This window comes from Gorilla gorilla, chromosome 18 (genome assembly GCF_029281585.2).
Source record: "Gorilla gorilla gorilla isolate KB3781 chromosome 18, NHGRI_mGorGor1-v2.1_pri, whole genome shotgun sequence".
Lineage (NCBI taxonomy): Eukaryota > Metazoa > Chordata > Mammalia > Primates > Hominidae > Gorilla > Gorilla gorilla.
This window is the reverse complement of record NC_073242.2, coordinates 24777934-24796429: the sequence shown is the minus strand read 5'-3', so window position 1 is coordinate 24796429 and position 18496 is coordinate 24777934. Positions and strand designations below refer to the sequence as shown.

The following is an 18496-nucleotide window of genomic DNA, read 5'->3' as shown; positions in this document are numbered from 1 at the left end:
CAGAGGCCTTTCCTCACCACTGACCTCCTGTTAGGTGAAGAATTACATAAAAAAATACAGTATCGATTTAGGACAGATTCAAAAGGTGACTTCAGAGTATGGAAACAAAATCCTGCCAGTCCCTACTAAGGATGGGAAAACCCCTTTACAAGTTAATCCAGAGGACCAAGTCCTCCTAAAGGCTCGAAGGGCAGGCTCCCCGGAGGACCACCCCTTGCTTAAATGGGAGGGCCCTTACTGGGTGATCCTGACCACTCCAACTGCAGCCAACTCACAAGGAATCACTAGCTGGGTACACCTCTCCCGATCAGAAATGCTTTCTCCTAAATGTTTCCAGACTCACCCAGATGGCCCATTTTACTCCTGAAAACCTGTGGAAGACCTCAAATTCAGGAGAGCCAATTCATCATCGGAGAAGTAATGTGGTTAGAGATCTTGAGTCCAATACTTTTCCTTGTATTACTAATTGGTTTACTATTATTCTGTTGCTTTGCTCAGCCTCCTCCCTCAGGTAAAGACTTCATTTGTCCCTGCTGGGTATAAAGATGCTACTCTTTACTTTGTTCCTACTCCTCCCCATCAGGGCACAGGGTAGGCTAGGCCTACTAAAATGAGAAACGAACTCTCTTGACAACCTTTCCGGCATTATAGCTTCAGGTAATAATTTGTCCAACTGCTGGGTGTGCTACCATCATCCCCAGGCTCAGAGGGGCTGCCTCTTGCACTCCCTAAAAGCTCAACTACCAACTTCACAAAGGAGGTATGGAAACCTAAAATAACCTCTGCACCTCTTATGGTGGACCTAAGTGTCTCCCTTTCCTTTGAATGTATAAACCTCATTGGGCTGCTAAATGCTTTGGTCACCAAAAAGGGTGGAAAAAAGAGAAGTTGGACTGCCTACTTTGAAATCCCACCGGGTTTTCTCTTAGCAGTAAAGAAAAACCCTAATCAAACTTGGGCTCAGGAAGGCTATCTTTTCCCCCATGCCAAAACAGTCATACCTCTCTCCACAGCTTAGCTGCTCACCTGAACTCCTCTCGCCTTGTGTAAGTTTGTGCACCCATGGGGTATTCTGTTCCTTTGTGGACACCCAGACTGCCATCTGATCAACAGCTACCCTTCAGCCAATTTCACCTCTCTGTTACTTGCACTAGCGTGCCCTTGTGTGGATAATGTACAACGCAATAAGGAATGCATGTTAGGTACTTTAAGTTCCAATGGAATAACAGTTCATAATATCACACATGTGGTGAAATCTAAAAAGGCAACAGGGCTAATTTTGGCAGGAGTTGGAATAGCCCCTTGGGATGGCTTTGCATACTGTGAGGCAGCTTTGAGAAACTTTCAAACCCTTGAAACACTGGCAACTAGTACAGGCAGAGCCATAAAAGGACATCAAGCCTCCCTGCACTCCCTAGCCAATGCTGTCTTAGACAACAGATTTGCCCTGGACTATCTTCTGGCTGAACAAGGGCGGGTATGCACAGTAATAAACCACATCTGTTGTTCTTACATTAACAGTTCAGGATTGGCTAAACTGCAAGTTCAAAAGAATTACCAAGACCAGGCACAATGGTTCATGCCTGTAATCCCAGCACTTTGGGAGGCCAAGGTGGGTGGATCGTTTGAGCCTAAGAGTTTGAGACCAGCCTGGGCAACATGGCTAAACCCCATCTCTACAAAATTACAAAAAAAGAAAAAAAAATTAGGTGGCCTTGGTGGCATGTGCCTTTATTCCCAGCTACTCAGGAGGCTGAGGTGGGAGGATGGCCTGAGCCCAGAAGGTTGAGGCTGCAGTAAGCCATGATGGCACCACTGCACTCCTACCTGGATGACAGAGTGAGACCCTGTCTCCAAAAGAAAATAAAAGTAAAGATTCACCAAGAGGCTACCTGGCTACATAATCGTAATGACTCTACTGCTCAAACCATCTGGGGCTCCATCAGTGGATACCTACAAAGTATGACATGGTTTTTACCTTTCTTCGGACCCTAAGTGGTCATTTAATTGCTATTACTTTTGGCGTATTGTGTTTTTAACCTTTTGGTAAAGTTTGTGTCTTTCAGGTTTCAATAGCTCCAAGTCAAGCTAATGATGGCCCAAGAATTCCAACCCATAACATCCCAGGAGCACCCCAGTCCCTACAGGTCTTTAGGACAGCCAGTGAGAGATTTCCCCACCCCTTAAAGTTAGGCAGGGACGACATCCATGTTCAGCAGGAAGTAGCTTCAGAAGATGAGATCTTCAGCCCTTTCTCCTTAAGAATAGAGGGTGAAATCTCTCAGGGGGAAATAGACATAGAACAGAAATGGAATGGGGTTGCTTCTTCATAATACTTAACCATGCCTTCTACTTAAAGTTCTAGGAACTGGCCTTAGGAAATCTAACTATGAAACCAAGGTTATGGAGTATCCCACCTCAGGAACGAACACTGAACAACTGATTGACAGTCTTCTTGCCGCCAGCCAGACCACCAAGTGGCCCATTAACCAAGAGAACCAGCGCAACCAGATACGCTGACCCGCATCTCCTACCTCTCACGTGCTTTGCCCAGCCCAGCCTGCATACCTTACTCATGATGTCAATTCCCATGTTTCGCTAATAAAAACATCTCTGCAAGCCTCTTCAGGGAGCCAACAAGACAGTCCTTGTGCCTCTGCTGTCTCCCTAGTGCTTGAGTACAAGCCCCAAAAACAAAAACCTTGTCTGGGAGATTTGGTTGGCCTCGTGTTAATTTTAATTACATGGGGAGCCATAGAGCCTGTGATCTGTAATAAGGAAATGTATATTGCATTTTGCAGATGTACAACATGCTGGAATGAGTGCCAGGGCAAAAAAAAAGTTGGTGGGGGGCGGTGAACAGAAGGCAACACCCTAAAGTGAAGTCTCTGGCATTCAGATCTGCCATCTCTTGAGAGCTGGATCTGAATTCTTGCTGGCTTTTGTTCTTCTGGCCACGCCACACTTACTTGATACTGTGCAGCTTTCTCGTGACAATCATTGGAAAGTCAACCTCAAAATATTTACTTGGGAGAAGATCTTCATCCTGGGGAAAAACACACAATACTTTTTATTTCTTTACTCTTACATGTGCTGATCATCTTCCACATATCAAGCACTAGGCACCTAAGAGCAATAGAGTGTTTAAGGATTTTTAAATCAGGGGACTGATATGGGCAGATGTGTTTTTCAAATTACTCATGAATAGATTTGAGGGAAGCAAGCACAGATGAAGGTAAAAAGTCAGGAAGCCAGAGGAATCAGCCAGGTAAGAAGGTAAGGTCCAGGAAGGAGCCTGAGCTAGCGGGTGGCAGCTGGGATGATGGGGAGGAGCTGAGAGGTGCTTTGGAAGTAGAATATACTCCATATTTTCAAAAGGCAGCTTGAGGCCAGGTGCAGTGGCTCACGACTGTAATCTCAACACTTTAGAAGGCTGAGGCAGGAGGATCGTTCGAGGCCAGGAGTTTGAGGCCATCCTGGGCAACACAGCGAGACCCTGTCCATGTGAAAAAATTAAAAAGTTTAAACGATTTAACAACAACAAAAAAGGCAGCTTGAGCTCCATTAGGAGGGTCAGGAAATCAATGTAGTAGGTTTTGACGAGCATTATTTTTTGGGTGAAATAGGTTAAAACAGCTAGTATCAAAAGCATCACATATATTAAGGGTATTATTTTCTGATATATTTTTCATTTTTTCTTTTTTTGAGACGGAGTCTCACTCTGTCACCCAGGCTGGAGTGCAATGACATGATCTCAGCTCACTGCAACCTCTGCCTCCCGGGTTCAAGCGATTCTCCTGCCTCAGCCTCCAGAGTAGCTAGGATTACAGGTGCCCAGCCTCTGATACATTTTTCTCTGTGATAGTGAAGTATGGTAGATTAAAGAACAGGCACTCTTGGAGCTGGAGTGGCTCAAACCCCAGCTCCACCACTTACATGCTGTAAGGTCTTGGGAAAGTCAGTAAACTCACTAGGCCAGGATTTACTTGTTTGAAAAGTGAAGAAGCTGGGCACCGTGGCTCACGCCTGTAATCCCAGCACTTTGGGAGGCTGAGGCAGGCGGATCACAAGGTCAAGAGACCGAGACCATCCTGGCCAACATGGTGAATGAAACCTCATCTCTACAAAAAATACAAAAAGTAGCTACTCAGGAGGCTGAGGCAGGAGAATTGCTTGAACCCGGGAAACGGAGGTTGCAGTGAGCTGAGATCGCACTGCTGCACTCCAGCCTGGCGACAAAGCGAGACTCCATCTCAAAATAAAAAAAAAAAAAAAGGAAAGAGAAAAGTGAAGAAAATGCTAACACTTTATGGGGTTGTGAAGATTAATGAGGCAATACATGTGGGGCTCACAGGAAAGGCCTGACCTTAGTAAAATTATCACACGGGGATCCAAAGAGCCTGTGAGCTATAACAATAAGGGAAGGTATATTGCGTTTTGAATACTGCACAACATGCTGGAAAGAAGGTCCCAGGGCAAGAAGGAAAGTAGGGCGGGGATCAAAGGAAAGCAGCACCCTAAAATGAGGTCTCTAGCATTTGAATCAACACGTGTGTGCCTTTATTGTTACAGACACAAGTATAGAGATGGGGGCCCTGGCTCAGGATGTAACATTTATTTCTTCTTGTGGCCTGCAGTCAAACAAATATGAAAGACACACATACACACACACACAACCACACACACACACGCACATGCGCACACACAGCCCTGGGACACCTGGCTTGCTTGGTAGCTACGCCCTCCCTACCCAGTCACGCACACATCATCCTAGTGTTCTCTCGGTGCCCTCCTCGCTATCCAGCCACCCAGTACCTCAGCCCTGCTGATGCCTCTGGAATCCCTCCACTCCTCCTGAGCTCTATCACCTCCAGCCCAGACTGTCCCAGCACCCTCTCTGGTGTCTCAAAGCTGCACGCTGCTGTGTACTGCACTATCCACTGCAGGTGGCCTTCTGCAGCTCTGCACACTGCTAAAACTCAGCAAGAAACAAGGCACTCTATAGCCTGGCCCACCTGCCCAGCCTCTCCCCCTCTCCACTTATCCCAGAAATACAGAACTACTTTTTTAAAACAAAGAAGACTGCTGACATCCAGAACCTGGTGATGGCTTCGCTGGTAGAGGACGGATGGAGGAAAAGGAAAGTTAGGGTGACACCTTGTTTCTGACTGGAGCAACTGGGCAGGTAAGAGAACCATTCATGGAGACAGTAACAAGAGATGGAGCACAGGTATAGAGGGACAGATGAATCCCGGGGGGGTGAGTGCGGCATAGCAGACCTCCTGTGGACAGCATGATGGGGGCAGAAATCACCAGCAACCATATCCTAGTAGGTGAATGACCCTTAAGAGCAAACATCAGGGCTGAAAGATACAGCACCCTCCCACATAAAGACCAGCCCTTTGCTGGAATCCCAGGGGACCCAGCCTGGGATTTATCTTTTTAAAACAAAAAAGGAGGGCCAAGTACAGTGGCTCACACCTGTAATCCCAGCACTTTGGGAGGCCCAGGCAGGAGGATTGCGTGAGCCCAGAAGTTCGAGACCAGCCTGGGCAACACAGCAAGACCCTATCTCTACCAAAAATACAAATTAGCCAGGCATGGTGGCTTGCACCTGTAGTCCCCAGCTACTTGGAAGGCTGAGTTAGGAAGACGGCTTGAGCCTGGGAGGAGGAGGCTACAGTGAGCTCAGATTGTATCACTGCACTCCAGCCTGGAAGACCGAGCCAGATCCTGTCACAAAAGAAAAAAAAAAAAAAGCCATCCAAGGAGACTTGGGCTCATGAATCTGAGCTGATCACACTTAGAGGTACAGCCCATGCCTGCTGGGTAGGGTTATGCAGAAGCTATTTCAAGATACTTGAGGGGGGCCAGGTGCAGTGGCTCACGCCTGTAATCCCAGCACTTTGCGAGCCTGAGGCAGGTGGATCGCCTGAGGTCAGGAGTTCGAGACCAGCCTGGCCAACATAGTGAAACCCTGTCTCTACTAAAAATACAAACTATTAGCTGGGCGTGGTGGTAGATGCCTGTAATCCCAGCTACTCGGGAGGCTGAGGCAGGAGAATTGGTATGGGTAGGGGGATATGGAAATAACTTTCACTAGGAATTTCAATTTCTACAACACCTTTTAAGAACTTTTACTGACAGCGTATGGGAAGTTAAGGATCACCTAAAATTCCAGAAGACAATGAGAACAATTAAAGGTATATAAATGAAAGACAGCATAGTGCCCTGCAGCTCTTATGGGACTTCTTCCTTTTTAAAGAGCTTTCCCATGCATTAGAACCTTGTAAAACTTCTGAATAAGAAGTCAGAGCAGAGAAAGCCTACAAAAGGCACACCCGGAGCGCTTAAGACATCCTGTGGGGCGCAGTGGCTCACATCTGTAATCCCAGCACTTTAGGAGGCTGAGGGTGGTGGATCACTTGAGGCCAGGAGTTCAAGACCAGCCTTGCCAACATGGTAAAACCCCATCTCTACAAAATTGCCAGGCACGGTGGTGCGCATCTGTAATCCCAGCTACTCGGAAGGCTGAGGCAGGAGAATCGCTTGAACCTTGGAGGCAGAGGTTACAGTGAGCTGAGATCACACCACTGCACTACAGCCTGGGCAACAGAGTGAGACTCTGATGGGTTGATGGGTGCAGTAAACCACCATGGCATGTGTGTACCTATGTAACAAACCCGCACATTCTGCACATGTACCCCAGAACTTAAAAAAAAAAAAAAAAGACATCCTGTTTCTTGAGAAAGGGGCAAAATGGCTGTGACAAGTGATGCTTCAACTTCTTCTGTGATTCTTGATGGCCCTTTTGATATTTCACTCCAAATAGCCTGCATGCAACTTACTGGTATGGAAGACACCGAGACTGGGAACAGCTGCCATAGGGCAGGAGGAATGGGGCACCCAAAGGGGACTCGACATGGCTGACCACCTCACAGACTGCCAAAATTGACCCTGCTTCCCTCCACAGGGAGATGGAGAAAAGTAGGCTGTAGGGATCCACTGGTTCCATGGAAACAGAATTCTGGAGACACCAAGAAATGGAGGCCCCTTAAAGGGTTTCACTCACCCATTATTCCTTTTTTTTTTTTTTTTTTGAGACAGGGTCTCGCTTGGACACCCAGGCTAGAGTGCAGTGGCACGATCTTGGCTCACTACAGTCTCGACCTCTGGGGCTCAGGTGATCCTCCCACCTCCACCTCCCAAGTAGCTGGGACCACAGGTGTGCACCACCATGCCTGGCTGATTTTTTTTATTTTTTGTAGAGATGGGGTTTTGTCATGATGCCCAGGCTGGTCTCAAACTCCTGAGCTCAAGCAATTCAACCACCTCGGCATCCCAAAGTGCTGGGATTACAGGCGTGACCAACTGCACTTGGCCCCTTTATTCCTTTTTTGTGACAAGACTAACTCTTCTTTGTCCTGTTCCTGCTCACTGCCAGCAGATGGGAGTCTTTAACTGTACAGTCTTGGGCTCCTGAGATTTTATGGAACAAGCTCACACCCATGACTCACAGCTAAACCTCTGCTGGTGCAACCTAGGAACCATTCCGGCTGGAAGGTGCATGAGACACTAAGACCCACAGACAATGTTTTCGCTACACTTTTAGAGACACACACATACCTCTAAAACAGAGATTGGCAAACTGCTTCTGTAAAGAGCCAGAAAGTAAATATTTTAGCCTTTGCAGGCCAGATGGTCTCTGTTGTAACTACTCAACTCTGCTGTTATAATTGTCATATGGCTGCTGAAGCACAATATGCAAACAAATGGGAGTGGCTGCCTTCCAATAAAACTTTATTTACAAAAACAGGCTGTGGGCCAGATTTGGCCCTGGGCTACAGTTTGTAACACCTGCTCTAAAAAAGCAAACAAATGTTTTATATATATATATATATATATTTATATATATATATAGACACACACATATATATACATATACATATATATATACACATATATATATTTTAAAAGAAACTTCAGACCAAAAAAAGGCCTTCAGCCCAATATAATTACCAATCAAAACCAAAACATTTCCACAAAGAACTTTCAGACACTATACAGTCTTCCTTCCTCACTACTGACTGACTGCCTTTTTCTTAGGAGGGGTACGTAAGCCTCAGGTTACTTTGCTCATAAATAAGAGGCTCAGATTTATTAATTATTAATCCATCTACAAGACGGGAGAAAAAAAAACAAATTGCGTGACAAGTCAAAGGGGTCTCAGGTCCAATGGCAGGATCTCTCCAGCAGCCTGTTAACACTGACATAGCACATTCTCTCACACTGTACTGTGCTCTGGTTCCTCACACCACACCATGGGACAACTCATTACAAAAACACAACAGGTCAGCCGAGCATAGTGGCTCATACCCGTAATCTCAGCACTTTGGGAGGCTAACGCAGGTGGACCACTTGAGGCCAGGAGTTCAAGACCAGCCTGGCCAACACAGTGAAATGCTAGCTCTACTAAAAATACAAAAATTAGCTGTGCGTGGTGGTGAACGCCTGTAATCCCAACTACTGGGGAGGCTGAGACAGGAGAATCGCTTCAACCCGGGAGATGGAGGTTGCTGTGAGCCAAGATCACACCATGGCATTCCAGCCTGGGTGAGAGAGTGAGTAAGACTCTGTCTCAAAAACAACAATGACAGAAAAACAAAGACACAACAGATCTACAGAAAAGGGAAGGTCACTCTCCTGAAAAACCACAGAGGCTGTGTGCAGGGGAAAGAGGAAGAAATCTGGAGTTTAATGGGCAGATAACAATGCTTGATCCCTGCCCCAGAGCCTCTGGCTGCAGGATCCTGGAAGACAATCTTGCAGTCTCATTTCCCTCATCTGTGTAAAACACCCTTACAGAGTTCTCGTGTTAATTAATGAGGTCATATATGTAAAAACGCTTCATGATGTTAGTGATTATATCTTGAGAAGAGAATGCAGAGGCAAACAAATACCCACACTCTGTTGAAGTCACTGATTTCTCACTTCAGTAAGAGAAGGGTTGAGAGCTCTGATGACCAAAGACCTTCATATCAGGTGAACTGATTAGGGACAAAACAGATAAGTGGGTCTTGGTCAACATCCGCAAAAAATCTGGAGAAATGCACGTACCCATTACTGTCACATGACGGACCTGACAGAAGAACCAAGCAAAATCTGTACAAACTTACAAAAAAAAAAAAATGCAATTAGTGAGGACTTTTTTTTTTTTTTTTTTTTAAGAGACGAAGTCTCACTCGTTGCCCAGGCTGGAGTGCGGTGGCATGATCTCGACTCACTGCAACCACAATCTCCTGGGTTCAAGCAATTCTGCCTCAGCCTCCCACGTAGCTAGGATTACGGGTGCCCACCACCACACCCAGCTAATTTCTGTTTTTAACAGAGACAGGGTTTCACCATGTTGGCCAGGCTGGTCTCTAACTCCTGACCTCAAGTGATCTGCCCACCTCAGCCTCCCAAAGTGCTGGGATTACAAGCGTGAGCCACCATGCCCGGCCAATTAGTGAGGACTTTGCAGGGAAATGGTTTGGCTATTAAAATCTAAGCCCAGGAGGCCAGGCACGGTGGCTCACGCGTGTAATCCCAGCACTTTGGGAGGCTGAGGTGGGCAGATCACAAGGTCAGAAGATTGTGAGCAGCCTGGCCAACACGGTGAAACCCCGTCTCTACTAAAAATACAAAAATTAGCCAGACGTGGTGGTGTGCACCTGTAGTCCAAGCTATTCAGAAGGCTAAGGCAGGAAAATCGCTTGAACCCGGGAGGTGGAGGCTGCAGTGAGCCAAGATCGTGCCATTGTACTCCAGCCTGGGCAACAGAGGAGCAAGACTGTCTCAAAAAAAAAAAAAAAAAAAAAAAAAAAAAAAAAACCTAAGCCCAGGAGCCAAAGACCACACTCCAGTTTTCTCTCCCTCTGAGAATGTAATTAGACCTGCATTCATACTCTAACAGAGCAGTTAAGAGACCAAATCAGAAAAAGACTACAAAATGGCTTTGCAACATATTATCATCACCCAGCCATATGAATCTCCAAATTTTACCCAAGAGGCCATTATCCTGACAAAATCTTAGTTACTGTCAAAATTACAAATACAGGCTGGGTGCAGTGGCTGATGCCTGTAATCCCAGCACTTTGAGAGGCTGAGGCAGGAGGATCGCTTGAGGCCAGGAGTTCAGGACCAGCCTGGGCAACATAGTGAGACCACTGTCTCTACACAAAAACTTAAAAATTAGCCAGATGTGGTGGCGCATGCCTGTGGTCCCAGCTACTTGGGAGGCTGATGTGGGAGAATTGCTTAAGCCCAGGAGTTCAAGGCTGCAATGAGCCATGCTTGTGCCATTGCATTCCAGCCTGGGTGACAGGGCAAGACTCTGGCTCAAAAAAAAGTTACAAATGCATGCATGAGCTCTCCATTCCAGCAATTCTACTGGTAGAATTTCTCCTCCTGACATATTTCTACTCATACTGAGGGAAATATAAGGATTTTTATTATAGCTCCATTTGTAACAACAATTAGAGACAACCTAAAATATCTGTCACCAGGGCCCTGGTGAGATAAAACAGGACTGAGAGTCGTAGGGGCATCTAGGCAGATGGGACAGGGGTGGGAGACAGGCTTTTGCTGCATAACTTTTAATATATGTTTACATTTCGAATTAGGTGAAAATCTAATGAAAAAAATCTAAACACTTGGGGAGGGAGGAGGGGAATTTGAACATACCTTTAATCTCCAGAAGGTGGTATCCATGCCTGCCCCAAGGTTGACAATTTGACAATGACATTCTGTCTTCCGTAGAAATGCCTTTATAAGCTGACTGACACCATGGACTCGAGCAAAATATCCTGGGGGGGAGGGGAGGCACAGAAACAAGCTATCACCCAGTGATGACAGAAATTATCCCTGTGAAGCCCACCCCAGGAGAAGAGCAAAACAGAGAGCATGTGCTCTTCTGCAGTGTCAGAGGTTAATCTGCAGACTCTATGGGAGAAATAGCAACTTTCAAATTCTGTTTTGTTTTTTTTTTGTTAAAGGTATCTGAACCAAGGTAAGTATAATCTATTTCATGAAGCAATTAACTACCTTTGAAAAAATGAGCTGTAGTTTTATGTACGAAAAGTAAGTGTTTTACATTGAAACGTCTAAAGTCCATCTTGGAAATGTGCCTTTCATGGCTATAGTGAAAGCTACTCTGGACTCGGGTAAACCTGAAAATTGTGAGATCATATGAAAAATAATATTATGGGTCAGGAAACTGAGCAGATGAATGTTAACACAAAGGAAGCTATATTTGTTATCCTGTTCCCTTCACCTCCACCCTGAATGGGTTAGTCTCTATGTAAAATGGGGGTCGCAGAGAAGACCAGCAAATTGCTGCCTAATAAAATGGCTTGCTACTAAAAACACAAAAATTAGCCAGGCATGGTGGTGCACAACCGTAATCCCAGCTTCTTGGGAGGATGGACCACAAGAATTGCTTGAACCCAGAAGGCAGAGGTTGCAGTGGCTCAAGATTGCACCACTGTTAAGTTTTCGGGTGGAGGGTTGGGGAAAAGGAGATGGAAATAAAGAAGAAAAGATCACAAGGTCTGTCTGTGCTCTAAAACTATGCTGCTCAAAGTATGTGCATGGCTGTTAACAGTATGTGACTATTTTAAGAAAAAAATCTGATAGCATTTAGAAACTTTATTACAATTTGACAGAGAAATTTCAAGTCTGTTCAATCTACTAATAAATGATTTGGAATTGTACATTATATGTCATTTTCATTTTATTTTTCTAGATCATTTCTATTGTATTTTACAGAGATATCATCCGCGATGGATTGGACACTGGGGGAAAAATGTCCTCACCATACACCATTTGGGAGGCACTCTCCAATCTGGCTGCATTCTAAAGGGTCAGATACAGGGTAGAAGCGAGGGGTGCCGCCAGGCCGTGGGTGGGGGTCTTTGCCTGTGCAGCATTTGTTAGGAAATCTGCCTCAAAAGCAGGAGAGGGAATGCAAAATAAAATTGCATGTCCTTGTTTTCAGAAACCACCACTTTAAAATTTCTTGGCATTTCTTATAGAACCCACCTGCAGGATCCAACTTGAGGGCCAAGATTCCCTGCACACACAAGAATTATAGTCATTTGGTCAATTTTTCAATCTGGCTGAGAATAAGGCAGGCTCCTGTCTCAAAGCCTTTGACTTCCTTGATGGAAATTATCTGCAGAGCCTAATAGTGTCATTAACACTAAAATAAGGCAACAAAAAGTAATTCTCCATCTCTTCCCTCTCAGGCTTTACACTGCTAAGCCAGAATGGAGCTGAATGACTACCTTTCCTGCATACTCTGCTGTCTGGGAAAGAGAAACTGGGGACTTAACACATTCAGGCTGCTGCCAATCAAATGTTACACATGGCACATGCACATCCAGATACAGACTTCTCTTTACACTCTGGAGTTTCTAAGGGGCAGGCATCTGAAACCATATTCTAGCTATGTTCTGGAACAAGTTATCTGTTGGTGCGAGCTTCAAAATAAATAAATACTCAAATGGCCAACACTACTCATACTGTGAGCCGGAGAGGAAAATAAATCTACTGAAGACTCTTTTTTTTGAGACAGGGTCTCGCTCTGTCACCCAGGATAGAATGCAGTGGTACAGTCTTGGCTCACTGCAGCTTTGATTGCCTGAGCTCTAGTGATCTTCCCACCTCTGCCTCCCAAGTAGCTGGGACTACAGGCACATGCCACCACACCTGGCTAATTTTTTATTTTTTGTAGAGACAGGGTTTCACCATGTTGCCCAGGCTGGTCTTGAACTCCTGAGCTCAAGTGATCAACCTGCCTCGGCCTCCCAAAGTGTTAGGATTACAGACGTGAGCCACCGCACCCAACCCTGTTGAAGAATTTTTTTTTTTTTTTTTTGAGATGGAGTATTGCTCTGTCGCCCAGACTGGAGTGCAGTGGCGCGATCTCGGCTCACTGCAAGCTCTGCCTCCCGGGTTCACGCCATTCTCTTGCCTCAGCCTCTGGAGCAGCTGGGACTACAGGCACCCACCACCACCCCGGCTAATTTTTTGTATTTTTAGTACAGACAGGGTTTCACCGTGTTAGCCAGGATGGTCTCGATCTCCTGACCTCGTGATCCGCCCGCCTCGGCCTCCCAAAGTGCTGGGATTACAGGTGTGAGCCATCACGCCCAGCCCTGTTGAAGAATCTTAAGGGTCAAATCTCCTAAGCCTAGGCCTACTGCTGGCAGCACCTCTGAGCCCTTCCTCATCTGAGAATTACCAGGTCTCACAACACTTTCCCTCCCACCCACAGTGAGGAACATCAACAAAGCTGTAAAAGACCCACGTCCTCTAGACTTAAAACCCTCAAGCTGCACAACTGGGCAGAAATCCTCAATTTCCATCCTTAGGGAAGATTCACATACACAGACAAGAGGCGTGAAAACTAAGATATGCTCAGCCTGAAATATACAAAAGCCTTTGGAATGTCTCCTTATAGAAAAACCCAATTAAATCCACATAATTAGTCCACACACCTAGACGAGCCATAGGCAACCAACTAACCAGAGGAAAAGTCTGATGTAAACTCTAAGAGACTCTCCTCCTCATACCTGTACTATAAAGCAGTTTCTCCGTATTTATCCAATTAGTGTAGAAATACACATGTGAAAAATAAAGCTTTATGTATTTTTCTCATTGGGAAAAAAAAAGTGATTCCTGATAGGGACAGTTTACGGTGAAAGATATTTAAATGGGCTTCAAACACATGAAAATGATCCTCAACGTCACCTATAAATAGGAGAAACATTTTTAAAATTGCAGTAACATACCATTTTTCACATGACAGATTAACGAAAAATAATACTTTTTTTCGAATTCATTAAATTTAATAAAATTTCAAAAACTATTGTGATTTTAATGTGAAAGCAGATATTGTGTTCTTTTTTTTTTTCTTTTTTACTCTAAGTTCCAGGATACATGTGCAGAATGTGCAGGTTTGTTACATAGGTATATATATGCCACGGTGGTTTGCTGCACTCATCAACCTGTCATCTAGATTTTTAAGCCCTGCATGCACTAGGTATTTATTCTAATGCTCTCCCTCCCCTTGCCCCCCACCCCTGACAGGCCCCAGTGTGTTATGTTCCCCTCTCTGTGTCATGTGTTCTCACTGTTCAACTCCCATTTATGAGTGAGAACATGCGGTGTTTGGTTTTCTGTTCCTCTGTTAGTTTGCTAAGAATGGCTTCCAGCTTCATCCATGTCCCTGCAAAGGACATGATCTCATTCCTTTTTATGGCTGCAAACAAGTTTTATAACACACCGTGTTCGTGAAGATCTGGGGAAATAAGCACTTTTGCGCACAGCTGGAAAGGGAGCACACCACGACTTCCTTCAAGAATGAACCCCTAAAACCTCAGGTAGCTGATGAGGTGCTGTTGGGGAGGGAGATGGTCACTTGCCTCTGTTGATTTCAGGGGCTTTCCTCTCTTTAGACAGTCTCACAAAGTGCTGTATGTAAGGGTCATGCCAGTAGCCAATGCTTACTGCAAACCTGGAAGGGAGAAACAAGGAGGAAGGTGAGTAGAGATTGAGTAGGTTCAGACCAAGGTCCACTGCCAAGTTCCCAGGAACCAGGTCAAGGAACTCGACGAAAACCAACCATCCACCTCAAAAGGCCAAGTGCACATTTAGTGCCCCGTTACACATGCGAAGACGCAGCCATCCATTCCTCTTTATGTTCACATTACACCACCCATCACATTTTCCACAGTGGGCTTCTCACTCCCTTCCCTCATATTGCTAATTCACTTCCCAGGACCCTACATAGCAAATAGCCTCACTTCATGCTTCATACAGAAGATGTGCAGCCATTTATTCACTCTGCAAACTCATGGCCAGAGCTAGTCAGTTAATTCCACTAAATGAAAAAGCCTGTGCCCAGAGGAAGGGAGACTTAGAAACACTCGACAAACAGCATGAATTAACCCAAGTGTTTCTCCTGACTCTGTATTAGGTGCCAATCATTTCACTCTTCTTAGGTAGGTCATAGTGGGGAAACTAGGAAGAAATGAACAAAGCAAGCACGAACAAAACAATGTGGAAAATGCCACAGTAGCCTTAATTCTCTCTAGCCAGTCTATACTACAAGGAATTAATGCTTCATTTAGCACAGGAAGCCTTCTTGCAACCACGAGTAGAACCAGCTTTAGGATGACTGAGGACTCATGAAAAGAACCGGGATCCCGAAGGCCATGCTCAGCTGCTGTGGGCCTGCAGACTGCTCTAGCTCTGAACATCGATTTTGTGAGATAAGTGCCTTCACCCTTTTAGCCAATTTGAGTCAGGCTTCTATTACTTGCAGCCCAAAGCATCCTAATGATACCCTGAGTAATGCCCCCATTTCTTGTTGCCTGCTAAGTAAGGTGAAATTAAGGGTATGGGTGTGTCATGTCTCTCAGCTTCTAGAAGTAGATAATATAGCTTTAAATCTGCTACTAAGGCTTACCTCTGGCCTGACTACAATAAGTGTTGAATTCTGCACAATCTCCCAACCTCTTCCATCCATAGACACCCAAAAGGAAGCACATGTTCAGCTGCTCCATGCAGCAACTCACCACAGAAACATGGAAAATACTCACTAACGGACACGATCTGTTATACAAGCCCAGACTGTCCAAGGAAAACAGCATACCCACACAGTTTTATAACAATATACTTAAAAAAATGGTTTTCAGTTAGTCATGACCCATGAATACAATAAAATCAATTCATTTGCAAACCTGCATTACTTTTTTAAATGTTGAACCAAGTAAAATAAAAAATAGGATGCATTACATGTAGTAAGGATTAAGACATTTATGACGCTTACTCCTGGCTTCAAGTGATTCTCCAACCTCCGCCTCCCAAGGTGCTGAGATTACAGGCGTGAGTCACCGTGCCCAGCCTACTTTTGTTTCAAGTGTGTGTTGAGGGTGTAAGTGCAATGAAAAATGTATTTCCTCTGTGTGGTTGGCAGTTTGGGAAACACTGATTTCAAAGAAATCATATAGTGTCATCTAGTGGTAAAAGCTACATCTGCAGTTGAAACAAGAATGGTAGCCCAGCAACCCACAGATGAGAATACTCATCCCACAGTTTTAAGGATCAGAAGGGACCTTAGAAATGATCTCATCAACCCTAACATCCAGTGCAAGAACCAAGGCAGCAACATCAAGTCACTGCTTGACTACTAGTTCCCCAAGGAAGGCACTCGCCCCACTGCTAAGCAGCTCTGTTGAAAACCTGATCAATTTGCCTCCCTCTGGAAGCCATAACTTGCTGGACTCTTGGATAATAAAGAGCAGGTTCTATCCTCTCACCTCCAGATTCTTTACACTGTTCAATACGACTAGTGTAGTCAAGGAACATGTGGGTGTCTGCCAAGCGCTAGGCACTGGGGGTACAGTGGTAAACAAGGAGAGAAAGGAGAGGCAGATAATTACAAGATGATGAGGAATGAAGGCAGTGACTCATAGAGACGATGAAGGTCACGGGGGAGGCCTCTCTCAGAAGGGGATGGCCGTGGCGAGCCCTGGAGAATGGGAGAGTCAGGTGTCCAAAAGGCATTCCAGACAGAAGGAAGGGCAGGCAGAAAGACTCGGGGAACACACCTGAGCCTCCAGTACAGAGAGGAGGCAGGGAGGCCAGAGGACAGTAAGAAACTGGAGAGGAGGCCAGAGGGAGAGGCAGGCTCAGGACGCAGGGTCTGGCGGGCATCTGGGACTGACCTCAGGAGCACCCTTCCCATGGTCACAGTGGTGCACAGTGGTAGAGAGTGGTGAGATGCACGGGTCCATAATGCAAACACACCCAGCCAGCAACTCCCACCGGCTCCCACCGGCTCCCACCTCCTAGTGCCCCTAACACTTTCCTCCTCCCATTCTGCAAACCCAGGTGACTGCAACAGGTTTTCATGCGCCCTAGGAAGAAGGATCTCACTGTCCAGCCTATCAGAGTGGCCAAGATGAAAAGATGAAAAGATTTGCCACCCAGTGTTGGGCAGCAAGGAGGAGGGTGCTGTCGGGCGCTGCTGATGGGAGTTCTGAAGGGAGACAAGCAGCAAGTTTCAGGATTTATAGGACATCAGTTGGAAAGTAAGTGAACCAACTGCTGAACAAATTGGCAACAAAACTATTATTATTATTATTATTATTATTATTATATTATTTGAGATGGAATTTTGCTCTTGTTGTCCAGACTGGAGTGCAATGGCGTGATCTCGGCTTACTGCAACCTCCGCCTTCCAGTTTCAAGTGATTCTCCTGCCTCAGCCTCCCGAGTAGCTGGGATTACAGGCACACGCCTGGCTAATTTTTGTATTTTTAGTAGAGACGGGGTTTCACCATCTTGGGCAGCTGGTCTCAAACTCCTGATGTTGTGATCCGCCCGCCTCAGCCTCCCAAAGTGCTGGGATTACAGGTGTGAGCCACCGCGCCCGGCCCAACAAACTATTATTTAATCTAACTTGGCTTTGGAGAGGGATAGGGAAGAGGGCACTCAAGCTGCCAGAACCTTAAACTGGCACAATCACACTGCAAGGCACTGTGATGACAAGTATAAAAGGCCTGAAACACATGCGTACACAATGACCACACAATCTCATTTCTAGGATTTAATCCTAAGAAAATCATCAAGTATGGGCACAAAGATTTCTCTGCAGGAACACTGAACACAGAGTTATAGTATCAGGTGAACAAACCTAATTACAAAATTGTATGTATAGGATGTTCCCAATTTTGTTAGAGAATACATACACACGCAAGGCTGCCCACAGCAGACACCAACGTGTTAATACACTGTCATCTCTGCACCCTGCATGACACTGTGCATCTAGTTCTGCCTGTCAATTTCCATTACACATCTCTGCTCCCAAAACCCAGAGAACATCACTTCTATTTGTATATACTGATTTCATATTCAAAGCCCAGATTCAAAAAATCAAACATCTCAGATTTGGAAAGACCTCAAAGATTTTCCCAGTTTTCTTTCAATCCATAAATGCTTTCAGTTTCCATGATATTCACATGCCACCTGTTCAATTTAGTGTGTCTTTAAATCACTCACTTTTTAAAAATACTTAGGTTTGAGGTGCTGCCTAATATTTTCTGCTAACACAACACTGTAATAAATAGCTAACTACGAAAATGATAAGCATCTGTGTAACACCTAAAATCATCTCACTTTCCTCCCACGGGAAAGACAGATCTGGTCCAACCACCTAATGCTTCATTCAAGAAGCATTTACTGACTGAGTCCTGTCTCCACGAGCGTCAACTGGAACAACGGGGCCTTCTTCTGAAAGGTGTGAAATCCCCTCCAACAGGCATTTCCTCATCTGAGGCGTCAAAGAATGAAAAGGGCTCACCCGGCCTATAAGGATCAAGCCTGGAGCCTCATTTACTTCTTTAATCAACAGTCACCAAGTGCTTACTATGTGCCAGGCATTATT

At 45.4% G+C, this 18496-nt stretch overlaps 1 protein-coding gene across 1 annotated transcript in view; it reads right to left on the bottom strand.

The window, feature by feature from the left end:
• Nucleotides 1-18496, bottom strand: part of LCMT1 (leucine carboxyl methyltransferase 1) — a 66294-nt gene that overhangs the window by 35003 nt on the left and 12795 nt on the right. Inside the window, exons 2-4 of the mRNA XM_004057373.4 lie at nucleotides 14469-14560; nucleotides 10726-10847; nucleotides 2970-3046 (exon numbers count right to left, since the gene is read on the bottom strand). Coding sequence (XP_004057421.1) covers nucleotides 2970-3046; nucleotides 10726-10847; nucleotides 14469-14560 — 291 coding nt within the window. The remainder of the gene's footprint in view (nucleotides 1-2969; nucleotides 3047-10725; nucleotides 10848-14468; nucleotides 14561-18496) is intronic.